The following is a 23,476-nucleotide window of genomic DNA, read 5'->3' as shown; positions in this document are numbered from 1 at the left end:
GTTATGTTTTTGTTCAAACTCTGTGCAAGGATTCTTAATTATGCCAACAGACTATCATTAAAAAGCTGTGTAATGCTATAAATAGATGTACTAAACTTACTCACATAAATCACTGCACCACAGTTTCTTCCTAATTTTTTCCATTCAGTTAAAATTTTCATCTAGCCATTAAAAGACAGAAGCACCTTGTTGCATAGCATGGAATACATTAGCATTTTAAAGATATGACTGTCTGAAGGTGAATTGGTTGACAAGTAGGAGGAATATGAATGATAATGCGCCGAAAAGGAAGTGGCAGAACTGTAGTATAATATGCCTGTAATGCAAACATGGATGCAGTAGGTAATTCTCAGGAAACTCTGATGACAGTTAAATAGAACCACGCATGTTGGGGATGCTGTTCAATGCAGACAGTTGTAAAATCTGCAAAATTTCAGCTATACTGTCTGAGACATACTATAAAAAAAGAGAATCATGTCAGCTTGATCCTGGTGGAGACTTTGGTAAAAAAATGGATGTTGTATGAATACATGTAGGAAAAAAAGTACCCATTTTGAGAAGGAGAGGGACTTTTCTACATGATGATGAAAACGTAGAAGCCACATGATAAATGTCTGTTAGTCATAGTGAGAATTTATGCTGATTTCCAGAAAAAGCATCCTATTATTTTCTATGCCAGCAGGAGTAAACTAAGTACTCAGAATTGCAGTGACAAGGTAAAAAAGTCCATTATATGGAAATAGATAAGGACTTCAGCCCTTTTGGGATCTTACCTAATCCATGAGGTAGGATAACTAGACAATTGAACTGTGACTGTGGAGAGCCATGAGAAATATGGTGAACCTGTCTTGAACTTGGGATGGAGGAAGCTGAAGGAGTGGCCACAATATACACCACTACTGAAAGTACACTGCAAGTTTTCAGAGGAGATTCATTATCCTTTTAATGCCCAAAATCACATTAAAATGTGGTCCTGCTCACTGACATCACTGTTAAAATGAAGAAAGCCCTAACAGCATTCAGAATGCACCAAAGGGTATTTATCCTCCACAGGTGTCCCTAAAGCTCCTGAAGATGACTGACCCTGACAGAGCATTACAGTGGATCCCTCAAACTTGTCCCAGAAAGTGCCAGGTTTATCATGAATTGATCCAGTTCAGTGATACTTCTCAGATTCAAAAACGTGAAGAAATGCAATCCATGTTGAAATTGATTGGGACATTCAGAAAACCCTCTTTAAATCCTAACTAAAAGTTGTGGTTCAGGGGCAAAGAGAAAACAGACATAATAGTGCATGTGTACAGCAGACTTCAAAACCACTTTAGTCTGTGGTTTCAGATCTGGAAAGGCTATTGCTGAGCACCTTTGCTCTGTATAGGATGGGACAAACATTTAGTCCATGAAAGGATGTGACCAGAGTTTCCCCAGTTACCCACTGATACTCATTTTTGCAGCATCTTTGTCCTCATGTGCCTGCTTCAAAGGGCATTCAGGGAATGAGAATGGAAATCTCTGGGAAAGAGATTTACTGTGGCATTCTCAAATAATTTTGGGTTTTTTAATACTCATGAAAAATTCAGTGCAAGATCAGCATATGGTTCAGGCACTAACTTTGTTTAGTATATTACATTTTTTAGACAAGAGCTGCACTGCTGCTGGATTCAAAGAGAGAACCATTGCAAAACACCTCTATCTTTACTTGATCATAAGCAAAGACTCTGCACATCATTGTTGTCATTTAAGTGACTCATTGTTTTTCTCCCTTTCCAGGCAAAATATCTGAAATTTTCTTTCATAAATTAAAACTTTTAAAACTTTTCACCCTAAAAATGATACAGCTAGGCAAGTATCTGCAATGAAACACATTTTCACTGAGAGGAAAAAACAGAGGGTAATGTAAATGAAAGGTTTAGCTTTAGTTGACAAGAAATGCACAAACTCACTTGCAGTACTGTAATATGGTGGCTTTTCTTAAATGATCCTGGAATTTCAACCTGTTTACATGGATAGGTAATAAAACACATTTTTAAGAAGCAGGAAATAAAATTATAAGATTGATATATGAAATTATATGATTGATATGATATGATGCAAGTTTTTCATTCCATGGAAATGTGTGCTTTGGTTGGTTGTGTGATTGATTAGCCCAACTTCACTGAATGAATTGGCTTCTTAGTCTGGAAAGCCACATATTAAAAAACTAATTAAAATACACTCTAAAGAGGTTTTTATTTTTTGAGATAGGTTTGGTATTGGGAACATTCTGGTTTCAGCTGCAGGGTAGGTGCAGTGAGAGCTTCTTTTGAGACACTAACTGTGTTAACAGTGATGCAGGGTTGTTTACCCTTCAGTGAAAGATGTGCTCTTGAGCAGATTAACAAAGAGCCCTGCAGGGACTGCTGTAACCCCACTGTACCCATCACTTTGTGGTAATTATAACTGGTGCAGTGTTGCCATTGTATCCCCACTGCCACATGTTCCTAGCTTGTCTTGTATCTGATATCCCTGTGCTGGGCAATATCTGTGCAGGGAATCTGCTTGCAAATTTTCTTTTTTAACAAAAGGAAGATTGTAGCCTTTTAGCTGTAGAGTCAGAGTGGTAATTCCTTTTTTCAAAGGGCATAAACTTAAAACCATGGAATGGTTTGAGTTGAAGGGACTTTAAAGGTCTTCTATTTGCAAGCCCCCTGCCACAGGCAGGGATGCCTTCCATGAGACAAGGTGGCTCAGAGCCCCATCCAATCTGGCCTTGAATGATGGAGGATATCTTATATTTTGAATATGTAACATCCATTGTTGAAATACACTGCATTATTGAAATGAACTTTTTTTCATATATAGATACATAGATATAGAGAGTAATTTGGTAGTGAATTACATGAGAATGAAAAGATGACACAGTAGGATTTTGTTATTTTGTGTTTTGATTTTATTTTAGCTTTATTATGTGAGTCACATCTTTAAGAATTTGGAAAAATATAAATTTGAGACATTCTGTCATACATGTGCCCTTTGAACCTGAAGTTGGTATACACTGCTTAATTGTACATTGTACAAACAGGAGAAAGAGGCACTCAGAAAGCTACCTGTAGGCATGCCTTAAACACACTACTTCCTCCTGTAGGCAACTTCTGGAAGTCATCTTGGGTGCATTCAAGTACCCCTTGATAAGGAATACATATAAAAAGAAATAGTAAGTGTTTTAAAGGATGACTGTGTTGTGTAGCTTTCCTGCTTTGTTTCCTTGGAAATTCAATAAAATGTTAAAAATCAATCATAAGAAAGCTACTTTTCCTCCACCACTGAAAAAAAAAGTATTAATTTAGTTAGTTCTAGGCCAACCATAAAAAAACAAAGCTAAAAGGAATAGAAAGGCATTAATTCAATTTAATCCATTCCTAATGTTTAATACTTTGTTAATGTGTGTGAAAATTGGTAATAGAGTAATTTTAAATAAGTAAAAAAGCATCTGAAATTTTGCTTAGATGAAAGGGGATACTAAAAAAGAAAAAAAATTTAAAAATTATCTTTTTAGAAAATTAAATTAGCATTGAGAAAACATGTTACTGTAAGTTGAACAATTACTAGAAAGAAACACTAAGTATTTCTAAAACTGTGCAGAAATTAACTGATTTATCTTTTTCAGAGTGAGTTTGTATTCAGAATTATGCCATGTGATTCCCCATAGTAAATCTACTGAATACTTTTTTTAATGCTTCTGTGCTCATTGTGGAGGAAAGGGATTTTCTACGCTTATGGAAGACTAATTGCAGCAGTTATCTCAAGGTGAAGCGTGAGGAGGAGAGGTCAAGTAATAGATAGATAAAATAAAATAAGTGGTAATGAATCCTCCTGTCTATGTATTCAGCAGAAAGAGCTAAAGAAGCTCAGGAATGAAACAACTGAAATGCTGCAGCCACCTCTCACGTGGAGTCTGTCACCCAGAGCTGTGCTGATAGCTCAGGGCAAGAGGGAGGCAGCTGTGATACCAATTTTTGCAGAGCTCCAAGGGAGGCCAGAGGATTACTGACTTAGAAACCCAGTGTCTGTTTGGGCATGTTGGTGGAAGTAGAATGCTAGATTTGGGTGAGGGTGATAGATGAAATAAAAGTCAGGACAGCTTTTGTAAAGGAAAAAAATAGGAATTCTCTGAAGGTTTCAGATCTTGTGGGTGAGAATGATCCACTTTAATTGGCTGCCTGTATTTCTGGAAGACAAGATGCCTCACAAAAGGGTCTTCAAGAAACTAAGCAGACATGGGACAGGACAAATGTCTTTACATTATCAAAGATTTAAAATTTTAATTACTTATCCCCATTGAGAATTTTTTCAATGTTGCTTTTTTTTTTAAATCACTCATGTCCCTTTAGTTTTGTTTCATGATCAGATTATTTTTAAACAGCTTTCTGCATTTCTCTGAAACGTAAACATTTCAGTGAAAGTTGCTTATCAGCCATAAAATATCTACAAGTCCCATAAGCAATAATTTGTTGTTGGAGCATGTGCCACCAGTCTGCATACTGTTATTCACAGAAGTGCTGTAGTGTCACGTAGTACAGCACAATGTGGAGATCTGTCAGCTTTTACAGTGAGCTTTATGCTACCTAAAGGAAATCTGTAAATAAATATGCTTTGTTTTGTAAGATACTTCTAGATCTCTGTTCATGTATAAAATAAAGCCTCAGTAAGCAGGTATACAGACAGTAGTTTGTGTACAATTCTAGAAGATGAAAAAACACTCAAGGAGTAATTTTACTGGAATTCATAAGAGGCAAACATACAGGGCTTTCTTTTCCTCATTTTAATATAACCAGATAGATTTATTTATGAAATAACATAGATATTGAGGGTAGAGCCAATTGTTAGTATGAAATAAATAGCAGGCATCTTTCTTGCTTCTTCATGAAAGTGTTTCTGTCTAGTGTTTGCAAGTAGCCACTATTTTTACTATTCCATCTTGCAGTGTAGCCTGGGCTCCAGCTTTTGGTGTAGCCCAACATATTCTTGTGATGATTTTCTAAAAAAAGCAGAACTGTCAGATTTAGGTAATTGAAGGCATTTTAAATCTGGGCATATGGCACAGCTATTTTTCTGTCTCCTTTGTCACACTGAAGAAATATTATTAATTGCTGGTCATTCAGTTCTTCTTGGGCCATATTTTGTTCCTTTCTGTTTACTCCCTTCTTTGCACTGGGAGCAGAGACATGAAAATGCTGTATTGCACATAGTGTTGGATTTCTGTAGCACATACTACTGTATGTCTGGGGAGTTGTCCTTTCAATGTGCTTCTGTGAGATACTAGAAACAAGCACCTGAGTAATGCAAATGTGAACCTATAGATGAGGAAAGTTAGCTGAAAACAGCAGAACTTGTTATCAAGATGTCACCTTCCCCTTAGTGTTGAGAGAAAAACAAACTTTGAAGAAGTTGTGCTTGAAGATGCAAGGTGATTGGTTTGGGTAGCTTTTACTGCCCTGAGTCCAGTGAATTTTGTCCTGCTGGGAGAGCAAGGTTTGTGCAAGAAAGATTGAGCTCTTGCCCTGAAACTGTCAATATTTCAGCATACAGCCTCAGAGCAAAGCACTAGGCTTCCTTGGAGACTGCAAAAGGAAAAGGATATGGGAGAATAGCAGAGGAACTCATGTCTCACCAGACACATAAGATGCAGAACTTTATCTGTCAAACATTAAATAATAATTGTCTTCTGTATGTGTGGTGTCCCTCTTTGAATAGCAGCTACGAGTTAAGGGATGAGCTTCTGCAATGGAAGTTTCTCTCCAATTTCCCAGATACACAACAACATTTTGCCCCAAATGATTTATAGAATTGCTCACTGCAGTCCATACAGGAGTAGGCACAGCTGCAGAGGCTTCACCTGCTGGATCACTGAGAGAGATTATTCAAACTTTAAGCCACACTTGGTATGACAGAGCATGACTCATAGGTCCTTGGATGGAATAGCTGCCAGTCTCAAAAAAAGAGAAAAGTTTTATTTACAGCAAAGTTACTTAGAGTAAGTTAGGATAACTTTACTCTTCAGCCAAGGATAGCTCAAAATTGCTGATGAAATGGAGAAAATACCAAACTTAAAAATAAATCTCAAAGACTGAGTCTTTGCAGAGCAGTTTCCTACAGCCTTCTTCTAGAGAGACCTTCAGCATGCAGTGGCTTCCATCATTGGAACAACCTCAGCAAGTCCCATCAGGGTCTTAGGAAATATTTCTGTCAAGAAAGTGGGAAATGCTGAAGTTGGGTGCACTGCAGCAGAGCAATATCTCACTTCTTGGTGCTTTTCCCCTGATTTTTCCATCCAGTCTTCTGAAAGGTTCTTTCTTCTGCAGCTCTAAGTGGCTCTCATTTAGATGCATCCACCTGACTCACAGTGGAGCATTCCCTTCCGGTCACACACCTTGGGAAAAAAAAAAAGACAGTTATTTTTTTAATACTGCAACCTGCAATCAAGCAAGTTCTGCAATGACCCAATCTGAATATGTAGGATGGCCCTGATTCATCAGAGCACATCTGTGTATTGAGCATATGCTCTGTAGTTTCTTGGCAGGACTCAGTATTTGAAATGTTGCTAGGCTGTGCTGGATGTGGCAGTGCCAGTGCTGCTAAAGACAGCTATGAGGCTCCGTGGGGAGGAAACTATTTTGAGGTGCACCTTGGACTCAGGATTGAAAAAGAAATCAGCTACCTCTTGCTTATTAATAAAAACAGTGTGCTAACAAAAATCAAAAAGAATATTTTATAGCATTTCTTAAAATAAGTAGCTGAAAACATACAGCAGTCTCATATTTTACTACTTTCTTCAAAATTATGTAATGCAAATGGTGGGAACAGCAATGCCAGTCTAAAAAGGAAGTACATAATCTGTAACTGTTGCTAATATCATACAGAAAGAGCTTTAAAGTAGTAAAAAAAATTCACCAAGAGGACTGGAGCAGGAATTAAATATGAAAATAAATGGCTTGTTACACTAAAGATGTAATTTTTTTTGTTCTTTCTTCCTTTCTAGGAATTATGGTTCCTGTAGCTTAAACAGTTGATATTATGTGCTTGTATGCTGAGGTTTCAGTGATGAATATTAAATTATGGTACTGTGAATTACACAGTAAAATGTTATCAGTTAGTATATATTACCTTCTCATTTCTTATAATTTTATCTCTTTGAACAGCAACACAATACTAATTGTCAACATATTTTTCTATAGATATATCTTAATTCATGTTTAAAATGCAGTGTTTCAAAATGAATCAAATTGCATAAAGGCATGGAGTATATTGATGATGTATGCTGGAAATTACCTAAACCAGCATGGGGTAAAGAAGTCACAAGCTACTCCCAAATTTCTAAAAATTTTGGAAGCTATTTAAGTGGAATGATCATAGAACAGATGTCATTAATCCATAGCATATCTGCCATTACAAATAATGCTGCCAACATCAATCAGCTGCAGCTATGGTATTGTTTTCTTACAGTATGCATCTCCACATGTACAAATGTGCAGGCATCAGGGTGTAAACCAGGATTCCAAAACAATAGACATAGAACATGGAGTTAGTAAGAATAGACCTATTTTAAACCCTTTGACATGTGAGACAAGAATTCAGACACAGCCCTAATCTCTCAAGGGGACAAACTGGCCCCCATCTTTTGCTGTGCTGAGGGACATTTGGCAAATGTCTCCACTGGATTGCACATCCCATGAGAGAGAAATAGGAAGCAGAGCAGCCTTTGTGCAGGAGCCTGGGGACTAGGGAGTTTACCTGGAGCATTGCAGAAACTGGAAATCTGGTCCTTGCTTCAGTGATTTTTAAATGGCTTAATTTTGGAGCAAATTAGTTTCACCTGAAAAGGCTGCTGGGGCTCTACCCTTGTGCTCACTGATAAGTATTTTTCTGGGGGGATGGGAAGAGAGTTGAGGTCTCATTTTGGCAGAGAGCAGTTTTGATGAGGGGTTGCACATGGACAACATTGTTTAACTTGTGGATCTCCTGTTAAAGCTTGAAAACCTCTGGAGCTGACACCCTGCTTCTGCACCGCTGGCCACTGTGGCTTTGTATGGAGCCTGTGTTGGTGGCCACAGGTGGCAGGGGGCTGAGGTGGTGAGCTGCAGGAGGGGTCACTGTGAATCACTTCATGTCTGCCAAAGCTGCCTCCAGCCAACTCTGGGGCACACAAAACAGTCATGGAAAATGCCTGCTTTGTGTAGAAAACCTTAGCCATTGGGCACTAAAAAGCACCTAAGCAGGGACCAAAGGTGCCCCTGCCCAAACACAGTGTGGAAGGAAAGAGGCAGCTCCAGAGGCTGGAGACAAGCTGATCTGTGTAGAGGACTCTGCACTCAAAGGAACCTCACCACTGAGGGGTTGTGGCACATGGGCAATCCATGCTGGAGCACGGACACACCAGAGGACACTGCAGGCCATGAGTGTTCGAGGCCGGCTCAGAGACGTGGAGGACAAGGGCAGCAGAAACCTTTAATCATGGAGCAGCAGAAGTGGTTAAGCAGACAGTGACAGAAAGAAACTATCACACATTGCTATCTCAGCTTCCTACCCTGCCTTCTGCCTCAGCACAGGAATTTTGATGGACAGAGCATAATGCACAGCAAAAATAGGCAAAACTGAGGCCAGGGAGTGCAGAGGATAGATGGTTGTGTGTCTATCTCAGTGATTATCTTCCTTTTTTTGTTGGTTTTTTTTGTGTTTTTTTTTCTTTTTTTCAAAATTGCAATCAGCAGTGAGAGGTTGGGTTTTGTTTACAGTAAATTAATTCTATTAAAATTACCTGACTGCAGACTGTTTTGCCCACAACAGAGTTCCAAGCACATTAAGGTGCCTCCTTCCTTGTGCAGAATCGTAAACAGCACCCTCTTTTGGGCATTCTCTACTTAATGTGGCTTCCTTCTGCAGATCTAGTTTTTTCTCAGTTACGTTTTTAGGATTCCAATTTTCTCAATGCATTGCACACACAGACTTAGTGTCCCAGGAGGACAGGCTTTTCCCAGGTGACAAGGCACTTGAAGCTCTGGTAGTTACCATTCCTGTCTTTCTGTGATTAAGTCTGAGTTCCTGTCTGCAAACTTACATGTGTAAGTACCTCTGGAACATACCATAGAAAACACTTCCAAAATTCTACACACAGTAATGGGGGCAATGTTCAGAAAATAAAATATATAGAATAAAATTCAGAAAATATTTAGAAAATAAAGCCAGGCTAATTCTGAAAGCTTTAACCCTTGCTATGATTTATGCTGAATTTTGTTTTGTGATTAGGCCTACTAATCAGTGTTAATTACTAGTTTAGCATGTATCTACCATCATTAAGTTGTTGCTTTTTTTCCCTGATCAGATTCCTCAAAATAAAGAAAATTGGTTTTCAAAACTCTGTTTATAGTAGGGGTTTTTTTCAGGGGGAGCGAAGTTTTTCATTGAAAACTTTGTCTTTAGTAGCTGGTGAATATAAACATTAAAGAGCAATTGGGAGATTTCTACAAGAAACTGTCAATCCTGAGATGGAAATATAATGCAAGCCATTCTTGTTCCCTTTTATTTAGACCATTGTAAGGAAATAAGAGGTCTGCTTTATGAATGCAATAACAGCATACACCCTCCAGACATCTGCCTGTTCTTTGATTTCCACCTAGTGTGAGTCAGCCTCCTCTGTCTTCAAGGTTAGGAAGTGAGCTGTTGAATAAATAGCAGTGCTCAGAAAAGAGCTGTTAAAATATACAGCTTACAACATTAAAATTTATCATCACTGTTTCACAAGAACTAGCATTGCTCCTTACTGTAGGTTCACTTTTCATTAATTTAGGGGTGAAATAAGCTCTCACTCCTGCTTGAATAAACTTTTATCTCTATTTAAACTAGCTGTTGCATGGGCCAAAACAATGTTTAACTACTTCTACTCTTGATTACTCTAATACAGAGATTGACTGTTTTGATTCATTTCTGTTGCTGTGTGACCCTGCTTCTCACTGCTCTGTCTGACCCACTTTTAAGTGTTTTTGAGCTCCTGACAAGTGCAGCTAGGTGCCTGATATGAATCTTTATTCTTAAAAATCTAGATTTTGATCTTTATTCTGTGTGGTAAGTTACATTTGGTCACTCAGATGTATGCTATCTGTAGACTATCCAGTAAAATATTAGCAAATTGCCATTGAAATACAGAAAGAAATCCATTCTTGCATGTTTACTTGGCAATCTGTAAGCAGATGGCTAAAACACCAGAGGCAATGTCAAAGGTAAAAACTATCAGTTTCATGCTATCTAGAAGGCTGTGGAGGAGTGATGCTGTCAATGTGCTTCAGATGTGATCTTGTAACTTAAATGCAGTGCTGTGCCTTAGGAATGCTTTTGGTTTTGCTTTGAGTTTGATGCTTTTAACCACAAGGTTTGGCTCTAAACTGGGCAGATGAACAGGAAACTTTGGTCTTTGAAAAAGGGCTGTGTAGATACCTTTCAAGCAGTACTCTTGAATATCTTCCCTGACTCTCATAGATGGTTTGGAAGAAGAAAAATATGTAAAACAAGAGATGAGTTTGGTTTTCTTCATTTTTTGTTGAAAGAATAACAAAATTATTCTCATCAGAATGTGAAGTGAGTTGTACCAGTTGTACCATAGTTTATTGTTTAAAAGAATGGTATTGAGCAATTGCCAGCACTATAATACTTCACCTTTATTGAAGACTGATATAATAATAAACATGTTATGCTCATCAAAATGATTCTTTGCAAAATGCTGCTTCTGTCTGTTCATCAGTTCTTGAAATATATAAAACTTAGAGCAAGAATTAACAGGATGAGACAGAAACAAACCTTGAAATTCTGTCAGTTAATTGAGCAGGTCTGGCTGTGTATGTTGCTGTGTTCTTTTACTCCATTGTTGTGCTGTTTGGTGACTTGTCACTTGAACAGCCCCAGGATAGGCATGCTTTCTGAAGGTGTAGTGAACATTGCTTGCAAAATTAGTCCTAAACAGGCTGCATATCCAAACTGTAATCTATGCATAAATATTAAACATCCCCTAGGTTCTGTGTAGGAATTTGTCTTTGCCAAATACATGGCAAGCCTGTGAATTTAAATGAGCTTTCAGTCCCCCACATTGAAGCACCAGTGGTGGTGCTTTCGCATAACTTTAGTATTTTTTGGATGTGTAGGTGACTGGTGAGATGGCAGCTCTGCAGCAAACAAGCTGGGTGCACTGAGGGTGCAGTGCTGAGGGTGCACAGTGCTGTGTATTTAGCCTGCAGACCCTTGCCTGAGTGACAGTCTGCACTGGCTTTACTACTCTTGTGAAGTGACCAAGTCACACCACTGATGTTTGGCAATTCCAGAATTATCTGAAGACAACTGTCCCCTTTCTGGAGGCATGGCTGGAGCTCAGGTGCTGAGTGGGGAGGGCAGAGCTTCTTCCCAGGCAGAGGCTCCCAGGCAGCCCTGTGGGAGCAGATCCCTGTCTGTCCCCAACCTGGGCCTCATCCTGGCCCAGTGCCAGCACCTGGGTGAACACAGCCCATCACCATCTGAGCTTGTGAAAACTGGCAGTCCCCACTCGGGGTCCTCCCTTTCTCATGGAAGCAGCTCCTGGACAACTACAGCTTGTCTTCTGCAGAATAGTTTCATGAGTGCATTTGCATTTTGTGCTTGGGGAACTTGTGTGGAATGAGAGGATGGTGCTTTCATCCCCCTTGTGTGTGTGTTGATTTTCTGGTATTGATATTGTAGCTCCTGGCATTGCACACTTGAAATTTCACCACAAGGGTCATGAAAACAAAAAGCCTTATGGTACTATGCTTGGGGAAAAACTCATTTTCCAAGGAGAAAAAATATCCTAAATGAATGTTGTTAGCTGTGTGTGGGGAGGTGGCATTTAGGAGAACAGATGAGAGTTCATAGTTCTGCCATCAGGAGAGATATTATCTGTGTCATAAAGCCTGAACTAGCCACAAGCAAAAGCAGCAATTAGATATATATAAAAAAAGTTCAGAATGACAAGAGATGTGATATGTAGGAGATTTCTAGATGTCATGAAAAATCCTTGATCCTTTTCTGGTTTTGTCAAGGCCAATAAAAGTTTTGGAAGTTTTCCAGGAGAAAAGCCACCATAACCAAGGAAGTGGCTGCCACTAGATAGAAAAAGTATAAACAATCAGTGTGAAATAAAAGGTGCTGCTGCGATGGGATTGCATTTGGAAAGAAGTAGAGTGATGTTCTCAAGTTTGGTAAGAAATCAAGTAATAAGAAAATGTTTTTTAGTATTTAATGGGTATGGGTCTGGGTTAAGTAAATTTCCATAATCAAAAGATTTCAGTAAGATATTTGATGCAGTGATGCTCAGCATAAAAGTGCTGACACTTCCCAGCAAGACAGTACAGTCTAATAGATTTTGAGTGGAGTAACTGGAAGTTATCAGTGGAGTTGTTCAATGAACTAGCATGTGTGTTATGTTCTGCAAGAATCTCATCTCATTGTTTATGCTGTTATGTATTTTTTATTAATGATCTAGGAAGTACGTGAAGACATTCATAGACAATAATTTTTGCCAAAAATGTAAATACCGGTCAGTCTGATAATAAATACTATAATATTGAATACTTTATAAACAATATTAATCAAGAGAGTTTTTTTGTAACTTTCTGAAGAGACATAATTCTAAGAGAGTACGGGCCATAGCTAGGATATTGTAAGGCTGCAACTTTGTAAAATATTTTGGAGAAAATAGGAGACACGGAACAGCAGCCAGGGAGCTCCGAGGATGTTACTACAGAAGGTTGCACAGAGTAAGTCATGGACATACTGAGGGAAATAAATGTATTTATGTATTAATACATGTCTGTGTTTGCTGGAGCAAAATGTTAGGATTTGTGTCAAGAAACCCTTAAAAATGCTTGAAGGTTGTTGAGGGTTTTGAGAAGAGTGTGTAGAAAATACTTAGGAGGAGGAGATTTTTACACCTAAGTCTATTTACCTGATCAAAAAGACAGTTATCTGTGTTTACAGGAATAAGAGTAGGGGCATTAATCTTGAGCTGAGAAAGATATAACAGGGCCTAGGCTTCAAAGTACGAAATACAGAACACATTTTTAGCAGATTTTAACAGTGCAGGTGGTTAACCACTAGAAGTTGGTGAATTCTGCATCTCTTGATGTCTGTGTAGTCAAGATTGAATACCTTTCTTGTTGTGTAAAAGTCAAATCAATTTATTGGCTTCAGCACAACTAATGAGGTTGATGGAGGTTATTAACATCAGCTAAATTTAAGGAGATAATAGCACACAATTTTTAGGAATCTTCTCATCTCTCAGTTAGGAGTCCAAGTTAGATTTAAGAAAAAACATTTTACAACTCTTTTTTCTTGTAGGTGTATTTTAGAGGATGATCATGAGGTCTGGGTTAACAGTATGGTACTTTGACAAATACTCTCTGGATCATCATCTCTATCAGCTCTTGACTGTTCTATCATTTTGTGATCAGGAATCAGAAAATTCATTTATTTTACGTTATTTCTTTATAGATTTTGAGGGCAGCTTAAAATTTGATGTTATTAGTGTTTATTTCTAAACTTTGTAGTGAAGCAAGATGCATGCATAGGCTAATTGCTTCTTGAGCTCTTATTACTGACTTACTGACCTGGTTTGTCAAACTTGCTAAAGAGGTGATTAGATATATGCCACAGGAATCTGAAAACAAAATCCAACCCACAGAAAAGCAGAATTCAATATTCAGTGCCCTAAATGACATTGAAAGGGACAAAAATATCCTTATACAGGATTATAAAGACAAAAATATTCCTATAGTCCTTTACTGATCTACAAATATATAATTTTTCTGCAGACTTCTTGAATATCAGAAAAAGCTTAACAAGAAAGATGGACATTTCTTCCAGTAAGACCAAAATGTGAACCTTCAGTTCCTTCCCTAGACAAGAGAGAGAGAGAGAGAGACAGCATTGCTACCTCAGAATTTCAGTATTAGATTCTGTGAATTGCCTTGAAGGACAGTTTCTCTCCATTGATAGCAAGACACAAAGTTGATTTTAATAGGGTGAGTCCTATCAGACTACCTTTGTTTTTCCTTAATGACATTCTGTTAGTTGTATTATTCAAGAAATCAGACTAGGTGAAAGAATATTTGGCCTTTAAATCTATAAATTTTTACATTTATGCTCAGTAAAGCATTGATCGTGATGTAATCTTGTACAAATGAGTGAATCAGTATTGGTAGTTTGCATAACAAAACAGGAATGAGCAAATAAATAAAGCATTATTGCCTCAGGCCAAGAAGAGGTTGATTTGTGAAACATGCACTCTTAAAAATAACCTGTACCAAGCGTTTGAGGATATTGTGCTTGTTTGCCGCAGAACAACAGCCTGGTATTTTGTGAGATACTCACATGCAACTGCCACCTTTCAGAAAAGAGCACAATGTTCTTTGACTGAGCTCTGGCAACTTGTTCTAGCTAAGAAAGCAACCAGTTTATCAAGTTTTAGAGAAATTATATGTAACAAAGACTTGCTGCTAAGGTCATCTGGATGTTTCAGGGAAAATTCTGACAAAGAGATCAACTTGGATGTGAGAGATTGAGAGAACAGGAACTCAAATAACATTTTGACATGTACCACAGAAAATCTTCAACTGGAGAACCCAGGGAGGATGACTACTTGCTATCCTTCTAGTGGGGTCCAGGTGGAGAAGAGAGAAGTACTTAACCTATAGTACTGAAAGGCACTTTAATATTGTATTCAGTATAGATAGTGGGCTGCATCTTTTAGCCCTAGGACTTAAAAGGTATCAGATAGAAGTGACTTGAATGGTTGAGAGGAAAGCATAGTCCCAGGGAATAAGTCAGGAAGCAGTCTCGTGTGCATAAATCCCCTGTATAAGTTACTAAGGTCATGTTGTTAATATTCTAGGGAAGGACATTTGTGAGAAGATTTTCATTATTGTCATAGTACAGCAGTTTCTCTTTCACCAGAAGCAGGTATTCTTATTTTCAGTCTGAAGACTTTTAAATGGTGCCTCTTGACCTGCATTTAGAATTATTTCAGCTTTTTTCTTACAGACTGTAACTCTGAGAGTGGCTTCTCTGTCTACTACAAATAAGGAAGATTTTTGTCTATAAGTCATTGTCTTGTATCTCAGTTCAGCTAGTTTTTGATGTGTAGATTTTCTATCCATTTGAGAGAATAGTACAGAATGGAATGTATTGCCAAATATAAAGCCAGCATAAGCAGTAGTCTTGATTTGTGGTGTTCCTCTCATTGTTCCAGTCTGCAGGAGTTTCAGTGCAGAACATTGTGCACTACAAGCTGATCAGTAAGTGATTTTGATTCTTCCACTATGCTCTTTTGAGCCAACAGCAGTGAAAAAACAGAAAGGAAGAGTTGTTCTTGTGTGCTTTGCATTTCTTAAAATCTTTAGCTGACCAGCTCAGCCACAGTGCTCATAAGGGGTTAAGATTCACCTTCTTTCACAGCTGTCTTTTAGTGAAAGAAATGAAAATGAACGATCCACATTATCAAACAAATGATAAGGTCAGGACTGAAGTGTGAGTGCTTGAAGCCTGCAGGATAGAGGGGATGGCTGAAGGCTGTATGTGCACCTGGGTATGGCAAGGTGTTCTGCAGTGTGCTTCACCAATTGCAGTTCTCTAAAGCAGCCTCTGGTTGCAGCCTTCTCTTTTGTACAGTGCAAATGCAGGAAGGAAAACATTCTTTGGAGGGAATTCTGGTGTGGTGAACAGCTTCATCAGGATGTTTAAGCAGAATAGAATAGTGGGCTGGCCTGAAGAGAAAAAGAAGGGGAAATGTTCCATCTCTCCTCATGTCCGCTACAATTAGGGCATTCTGTTTTCCTTTTCCTCTATGATTCTTTAGCTTGTAGTTCACTTTATGCTGCTTTCTATGACAACTTTTTCTCTTTGTTTTTTTTTGCTTGCTTCCTTGAAAACATTTGTTGCTTTATGACCTTTTACCAGCCTTTCTGAGTTTCAAAGATGTAAGCAGTAACCTGGACATTATCTGCATCACTGTGTGTCTGGAATCATAACAGTCAAAGGAAGATAGTGATTGCATTTACTATCCATGGTATAAAAGGAGTATAGTTATGTGAAATTGTTGCTAAGAGCTTCACCTCTTCATTAACTGTGTAATTTTAGTTGTTAACAAGTCTGAACAATCCTCTACTGTTAGATAAAGAGCAACCTGGAAAAGTAAGTTTTCATTATGGAAAAAAATTGATTGGTTGTACAGATACTATTTACAAGTTAGCAAAATACCTCCACCAAGGAGCAGTGGAAGTGAAACATTGCCAGTGAATATAAGCAATGAAAATCTACTGGTCTCTTGGATGTGAATTTGCTAAAATGCCTAAATATACTAAATTAATCTTGCATTTAAGAAATAAATTATTAGTTCAATATTAATTAGCAGCAAAGCAAGATTCTGTCTTGATTCACTGCAATAGAAGTTTTTTGCCAAATATGTGCAAGATCAGTTTCACAGGGCCTCGTGTAATTGAATGCTATGCTTACAAGTGCACAAATGCTATGAGGAATGTGAGTTTTTCACTATACTTGACAGAGATAGATAGCCAAGGTTGCTGCAAATATTAGAAGAGTCTATAGCCCTGTTATTGCCTTGCTCTACTCAAGGTCATCAGACCTGAACAGGAATCCCAGGCAGAGGATTGGATTAATGGCTACGCCTCTTCTGGTACCTTCATGAACAGAGCTGCAAAGTCTGCAAAAATACTCTTGTGAACCAAAGACCATGCATCATTCTGAGTAACACCTGAGAATCATGCACATTTTGAGGTCATCATCTTTTCTGGTGTAGCTGTTTCTGTCTCTGACTCTGTCAGAGGCTTTTTTAGTTACCTTCCCCCTCTTCACTGGTTCAGGCTTCCGGTTTTTTATCCTTAGCCAGAAGGAGTCTCTCATGTCTGCCTGTGAGAAAATGGGAAATTCTTGTTCAGTTTCAAGATGGAATATGATAAAGCAAGAAGGATGGTTTTTTTTTTTTGTTTTGCAGAGTTCTTGTTGACCTGGTTTCCAGAGAAGTAGGAAATCAGTCTAAAGCTGTCACAGGTGAAATGGGCGAAATGGAAGTGTCAGAGAGCTTTAGAAGAGGCAGACCATAATATAAAATGATGAGGAAGACCCTAATGCCAAATGATGAGGAAAAATATATAGGGTTTGGGTTTTTTAAGTATTCTATATGCTTTTAGGTTAATTAGAAAAAAATTGTCAAATGGCATATTAAAGGAGAGAGTACTTATCAAAATGCTTTGCAAAATTCAACATTTTCATATTCTATCTGTATTTTATTTTAGGCCTAACTGCTAAAATTATGGCAGAGCATTTAAAATGTATGAAAGGAAAAAAAAGATGTAGCTTATTCCTGCTTGAATCAAACTGCCTTTCCATTTAAGTCCTCTGGACTGGCCTTGTGACTGTTTCATTTGCTGCATCCTGCTCAGATTTTGAATAGATTCATATACATAACTTCAGCAAACGTTAAGCTTAGCTTAAGCTTTTTTTAATATACACAAAACCTTGGAGAAGGCACGTATTACTTGGAAATGTGTATATGTCCCTGTCACACTGCTCAAGGTACCGATTAACTTTGGAGCTTGTACTTGGTCTGGGTGCAAGCCTCATCAAAATGTTCTGTGGCATTGACAATAGGGTGTGCCTTGCACAGTATTGATGCCATGCTAAATTTATTCTCCTTAAAGAAACTGTGGATTTCATTTTAAATTTCAGGAGCGTCTTCTACTTTCTTTACTGCCTGCTCACATTGCCATGGAAATGAAAGCAGAGATCATTCAGAGGCTACAAGGTCCAAAGGCAGGCCAGCTGGAAAACACCAACAACTTCCACAATTTGTATGTCAAAAGGCACACCAATGTAAGGTATTGTGCTGTAATAAAATGTATCAACAACATTCAGAAAAAAAAAATTGAAAGAAAAGGTTAAGGGAGGAATTAAGAAAACGTTTTTTAAAATATGCTTTTCAACAACTTAATATGTAGCATCCCTTAATTTGATTGAGTGCTGACAGTGCTACATTCCAGAAGAGCACAAAGGTGTTAGTACAAAGGAGTTGTTGAGAAAAAAGACACATAATACTAGGCTTTTTTTCATAATGTCTTCATTTTTCAGATTCAATTACTAAATCCTGCTTCCATGTATGCTAGTCAAAATTGTAATTCATGCCAGTGGTATGATTCAGATTTTGCAATTTTCTTAATTGGAACAATTTCTCAGGATTTGTATCATGTAAACAGAGGCAGCTGTATCACATACATATTTTACACAGTACCTGAGATAAAATATTCTGCTGACAGATCTAATTTTTTATTACTTAAAAATTTCTAGTAGCTGGAAAAATTAATCACTTTCATTTCAAACATTCATTCTTCTTAACAAGGTTCTTTTTCCTATTTTTGTTTGGGTTTTTTGTTTGTTTGGTTTGGTTTTTTTTTATTTTATTGGACAAGTCAGTTTGAATTATATTCTTAGAAACTGATTTATTAAAAATGTTGCAGGACTTTTGAGGAAGCTCATGTTCTCTTGTGAGCACAAATACTCCTTGAAACTATTATATCGCTATTATTATACGATGATTTGTGACTTTAAAAATATTTATATTTTTTTCAGTCCTGTAACAGATAGAGAGGTATAGAATATTTATAAATAACTATAAATATAGGTATGCCTATAAACATTATATCTGAGGAGGTAATACCTGTAAAGGTACATACAGGTATATATTACCTATGAACACAACACCCATAAAGGCAAATATACATTGTCCTATAGATGTAGTTATATTTATTGCTCTACATTTAGTAGTGGCTGTTTTGGGTGTGGGCATATCCCTGTGAAGTCCAGGATGCTTGCTTTCAGGTTTTGCTGCTGGTTGATGGATCTGAGTGCGGCAGAAGGAAGCTGTGACCAAGATTCTCTTCATTTCTGTTGCAGCATCTTGTACGCGGATATTGTGGGATTCACTCGCCTGGCCAGTGACTGCTCCCCAGGAGAGCTGGTGCACATGCTGAATGAGCTCTTTGGCAAGTTTGATCAGATTGCCAAGGTGGGTTGCTATGGGCTGCTGCTGTTAGTTTGAATAAGAAAGTCATCTTTAATTTTTTTTTTTTTCCTCTTGGGGTCTTCGTGCAGTATTTCTGAGACTTTGGCAGGAAGATTGGATTTGAAACATGTGAAGAAAATGATCTGGCTCTGGTCTGAGTGCAACAGTGCATTTCTGCCAGAATGACAGTCTGTGAAACTGAAGATAGCTCTCTAATAGGACCAATAGAGAAAGCTCATGGAGCCCAATAAGGCTTAATGGCAGATGAACACTTCTTTAAATAGATTTTTTGTAATATCAAGGATTAATAAACTCAAGATAGAAAAGTGTTAGTCAGTTTTCTGGTCTCAGAAAAATAATTTTTGAGGCTGAAGGAGAAGAGAGACAGTATTGATCCAATCCATTTTAATTACTGACCACAGCCTCTTTATTTCTCAAGAAACGAGTCAAATACAATCAGATTTTTTTCTTCTGCTTATTTAGGTGTCATTTTTATAAAAATTAAATTAAACTTCATGTGTGAAAGTAAAATCAGAAACCTCAGAATAGATAAAATTTCCTGTGTTTTTATTTGTTGAAAAATTATTGTCAAGTATTTTAAAATTTAAATTAAATTAAAAGTAAATTTCAGTTTTTAAAAAATAAAAATCTTTACATGGTCTTAGAGTAGAAAATATAGAACTACTATTATGATTTCTAGTTTCTGGAAGCATTCCATAGTATATCTTCGTAGATGTAAAATTGGAAGACTATGTCTTTTGATTTCATATTTCAAACAAAAAGGCTTTATTTAGATTGAGGACATGATAGTTTAGCTCAGTTCTTTATTCTCAAGTATGAACATGTTTTGCAGTGAAATTACCTCCTGCTTTTGCCTATTAAGGACCATAACTGGTGGAGGGATCAACCATACAAAATTCTCTCAATGTTTCTGTTGTAGCAAGCCCTTTTGTACTGAAACAAGCTTTAGTAGAAGGACTTTGCTAATGTCATTTAAGTCAATCTTTGTCACAGTAACTCTTCATTTATGTATTTCAAATTGAAAGTCACTGTCTTTTTTTTTTTCCTCCAGGAAAATGAATGTATGAGAATTAAGATCTTAGGTGACTGCTATTACTGTGTTTCTGGGCTACCTATATCTCTTCAAAATCATGCCAAGAATTGTGTGAAAATGGGACTGGACATGTGTGAAGCCATTAAGTAAGTACTAAACTTTAAAAAAAACTTTTAAAACCAGTCCTTCACTAAAATTAGTATACGTAGGTGAGCTACACTTGGCAAAAATGTGTATCACGTGGAGATCTGGATATTTGGGAGTCTTCTGTATGATTTATTTTTCCTAATAAGCTGGACTTTGATTTTAAAACTTGGTGTGCTCTTCTGTAAGTTCCAATTTTTGTGGTTTTGTCTAGATTACATTAACCACTGTCCATTTAGCAAAGTGGGAAATTGGCCCATCCTTGTGAGGTATATGTGTGGTGTGCACCTCATCACGAAATGGATAATTATGTTGAACTGTGTTGATCTTAATGTCTAATGAAGTAGCCATACAAAATTATTCCTCTAATCCTTAAATGTGTGTAATTGTAGTCACAAGAGGTATTTGGCTTTTAGTTATCTGCTTCTAACTCAATCCAGGGTAATTACTGTATGGGTAGGTTGACTAAAGTAAATTTGGTTCTTTTCCCTTTTATGTGTTCATGGAAAAGGTGTAGTATTTTGGGAAACTAGTATTTCAATCTCCTTCCTTTAGTTTTGTAAAAGTAATCTCAGTACAGGAATCAGGTTGTTGCATTCTGTAAAATGTTATTTCTTCATCCAAAAATGGTTGTAACTTACGTTGTGACCAAAGAAATCTAATTTTTAAATGGGACTTGGGAGAATTTCTCCTTGCAAAGCAAGATAAAAGTCTCTACAGATTTGATTGCATTTCAGTCACTTTCATTGGATGCTTTCTCTTTCTCACTTAGTATCACAATTAAGCCATTTGCTTTTTTAGGAAGTAAAATTAAGCCATTTGCATACTAGGAAGTAAAGCTACCATCCCTTCTGTAGAGCAGTTGGTAAGAGGGTGTCAGTCCCAAAGTTCTGGCCCTCCTTGTTGGTTGGCTTAAATATGTCAGGATTTTTTCCCCAGCCATTGAGTGAAAATGAGAGCTTTCTGGTTTGCATTTCAAAACATCTGTGTGCTGTGTGAGAAAAGTGAGTTAAAAGTATTTGCATAGAGTTTCTGGTCAACCTGTTGTTTTGTTACTTAAGAGGAAAAAAATATAGAAGGTTACAGGGTGGTGAAAAAATAACACTAAACTTGAGCCATGAAGTGCCCTTCACAAGGAACCAAAGTATGTCGCACATCATAATGCAATGTTTTACTTAAGCTCAGAGAGCAATCTGTCAGTTCCTCACATTTCAGAACTTTCAATCTTCTCTGGAATAATTTTCTGCTCAGGCTGCTACCAAGTATGTTCATTGTTAGTGCTGTGTGATCAGGTTCTTGGTAAGAGCAGCCTTATAAACTACAAAATTATAGGTTAGTTGTAAAGCATATTCTGATATGACTTTGTTACTGTAGTCAGAAACCAAAATGCTCCCATAGACAGATGCCAGATAACCACAGCCTGTTTACAGAAGGAGTGAGGAATCTGTACCCTGTGTTTTCAAATCGTTTCAAAGTATTATGTCAAGTGTTGCAGCCTGCAGGTGAATGAAAATTGCTGATTATTAACCAACTCCATATTTTGTTGTGTGATTGCTGCATCTTTGTATGGAGGCATCTCCTGACATACTTCTGTGCCCTGTAAAATGAGAAGTAGTAATACTCTTGCTGTTGGCAGTGTGTCACTCAATATGTTCGACTTGCTCTATCTGAAATAACTTTTTTGTCGGATAGAAATTATTGCTACATTCAGTCACTGAGGTGCAAACTGCCCCCCCCGATGTGTAAGCTACTGAAATAAAGTAGTTTGCTGTTTATATTAGCAGTTCTATATAGATTTTACCACCTGAATATGGTTTCAGTTGCAGTTCTCTTTGAAGCAAAAAAGGAGGAATTCTGCCAAATTGACAGGTGATCTGTACTATAAAGTCTTATTCAGTCTTCTTCCCTAATGTTGTGTAGCTCCATTTTGAGCAATTCAGCTTTCCTATGCTATGGATTGTTCCCATTTAAACATGGATTGTAGTCTCACTGATTAAGTGCTTTGCTTCTCTGCTCTGTGTTGGAACAAATCCAATATTTCTTATAGTCTGCAGCCTGCTTGCCCAGGAGTGGGATGCTTACTTTATCAAGCCATAAATGCCAGTGCTGCCTGTGATGCTGAGAGCTGGATGCTTTAAGGACAGAGCTTATCTGTTGAGGCAAAATATTTTTGTGTGTGAATATATGTGTTGTTTCCATTCAGCTCAAACTCTACCTCCATGTCTGTCTGGTGATTTCCCTATTTGCATGTTTCTCAGTCGCACATTCTCAAAGGCTTCCTTTGATTTGGTAGCATGAAACAAATTCCATTTCAGAGGAGAGTGAAAGAAACTGTTGCATATAAGATGGTTATATCATTTTGAATGCTGGATAAAAAATTAAAGAATTCTGTTAGGTACGATTTCATTCCTGCAGGTCTGATCCAAAAGGAAACTATGCTGTTAAAGCTGGCAATTTGCAGGGAATTAAATGCCTAAGGTTCACTCAATGTGTTAAAGTGTGTAAGGAAGGGCTAGGTGAGTCTTATATACCTTGGTCCAGAATTATAGATGAAGAAAGCTCAGGTAAAGTGTATAGATGCTTTCCTAAAGACCTGAACTCTATCTTGTATGGAGCAAAGTTACTGCAATTACCTGCAATATAGCCACACCTCTGAAAAACGCAGAATGCTTTCAAACTCAAATTTCACATTGCAATAGGAAAAATACAGTTTGAGTATTTTGACTGCCCAGCCAGGCTGGGCACACAAACTGTGCTGTGCAGAAGGAAACCAGAGAGACAGGGGAGCACAAAATGAAATAAAGGTGGGAAGTTTCAGATATGCTTCTGTAGGTAATGCAAACATCCTCTGGGGATGTGATAGCCTACATTCTTGAATGCATTCAGTGCCTGCATTGTCATGGCAATTGTTCAAGGAGATCAGGATAGAAGAAGTGGTAAACCCTAATTCAGTCTAGAGTTACACTGCTAATTTAATGTCTCCTGTGGTTTCTTTAATTTGTGAGACAGAAGAAGAGATTTCAGTTCTGGTACAATTCTGTTTGCTTCCCTGCTTAAATCCTGTGAGCTTATTATAAAGCAGACTTTATTCTGCTTGCTCTTGCTTTATTCGGCAGAATATGGAAGGGCAGTCTTTTGACAAGCACTCCTAGAGGATAAATGTTCCACTTCCA

General features: G+C 37.6%; 1 protein-coding gene across 2 annotated transcripts in view; it reads left to right on the top strand.

Annotated features, from left to right (window-relative positions):
* ADCY2 (adenylate cyclase 2) overlaps positions 1 to 23,476 on the top strand; it is a 203,965-nt gene that overhangs the window by 115,342 nt on the left and 65,147 nt on the right. For both annotated transcript variants that reach the window (XM_071454599.1, XM_071454607.1), the window contains 3 exons: positions 17,776 to 17,924; positions 18,997 to 19,108; positions 20,178 to 20,305. In XM_071454599.1, coding sequence (XP_071310700.1) covers positions 17,776 to 17,924; positions 18,997 to 19,108; positions 20,178 to 20,305 — 389 coding nt within the window. The remainder of the gene's footprint in view (positions 1 to 17,775; positions 17,925 to 18,996; positions 19,109 to 20,177; positions 20,306 to 23,476) is intronic.

The sequence above is a fragment of the Agelaius tricolor genome, unplaced genomic scaffold, assembly GCF_023055355.1.
Source record: "Agelaius tricolor isolate 1412-34295 unplaced genomic scaffold, bAgeTri1.0.p SCAF_2, whole genome shotgun sequence".
Lineage (NCBI taxonomy): Eukaryota > Metazoa > Chordata > Aves > Passeriformes > Icteridae > Agelaius > Agelaius tricolor.
The sequence above is the reverse complement of the archived record's forward strand: the minus strand, read 5'-3'. Positions and strand labels throughout refer to the sequence as shown.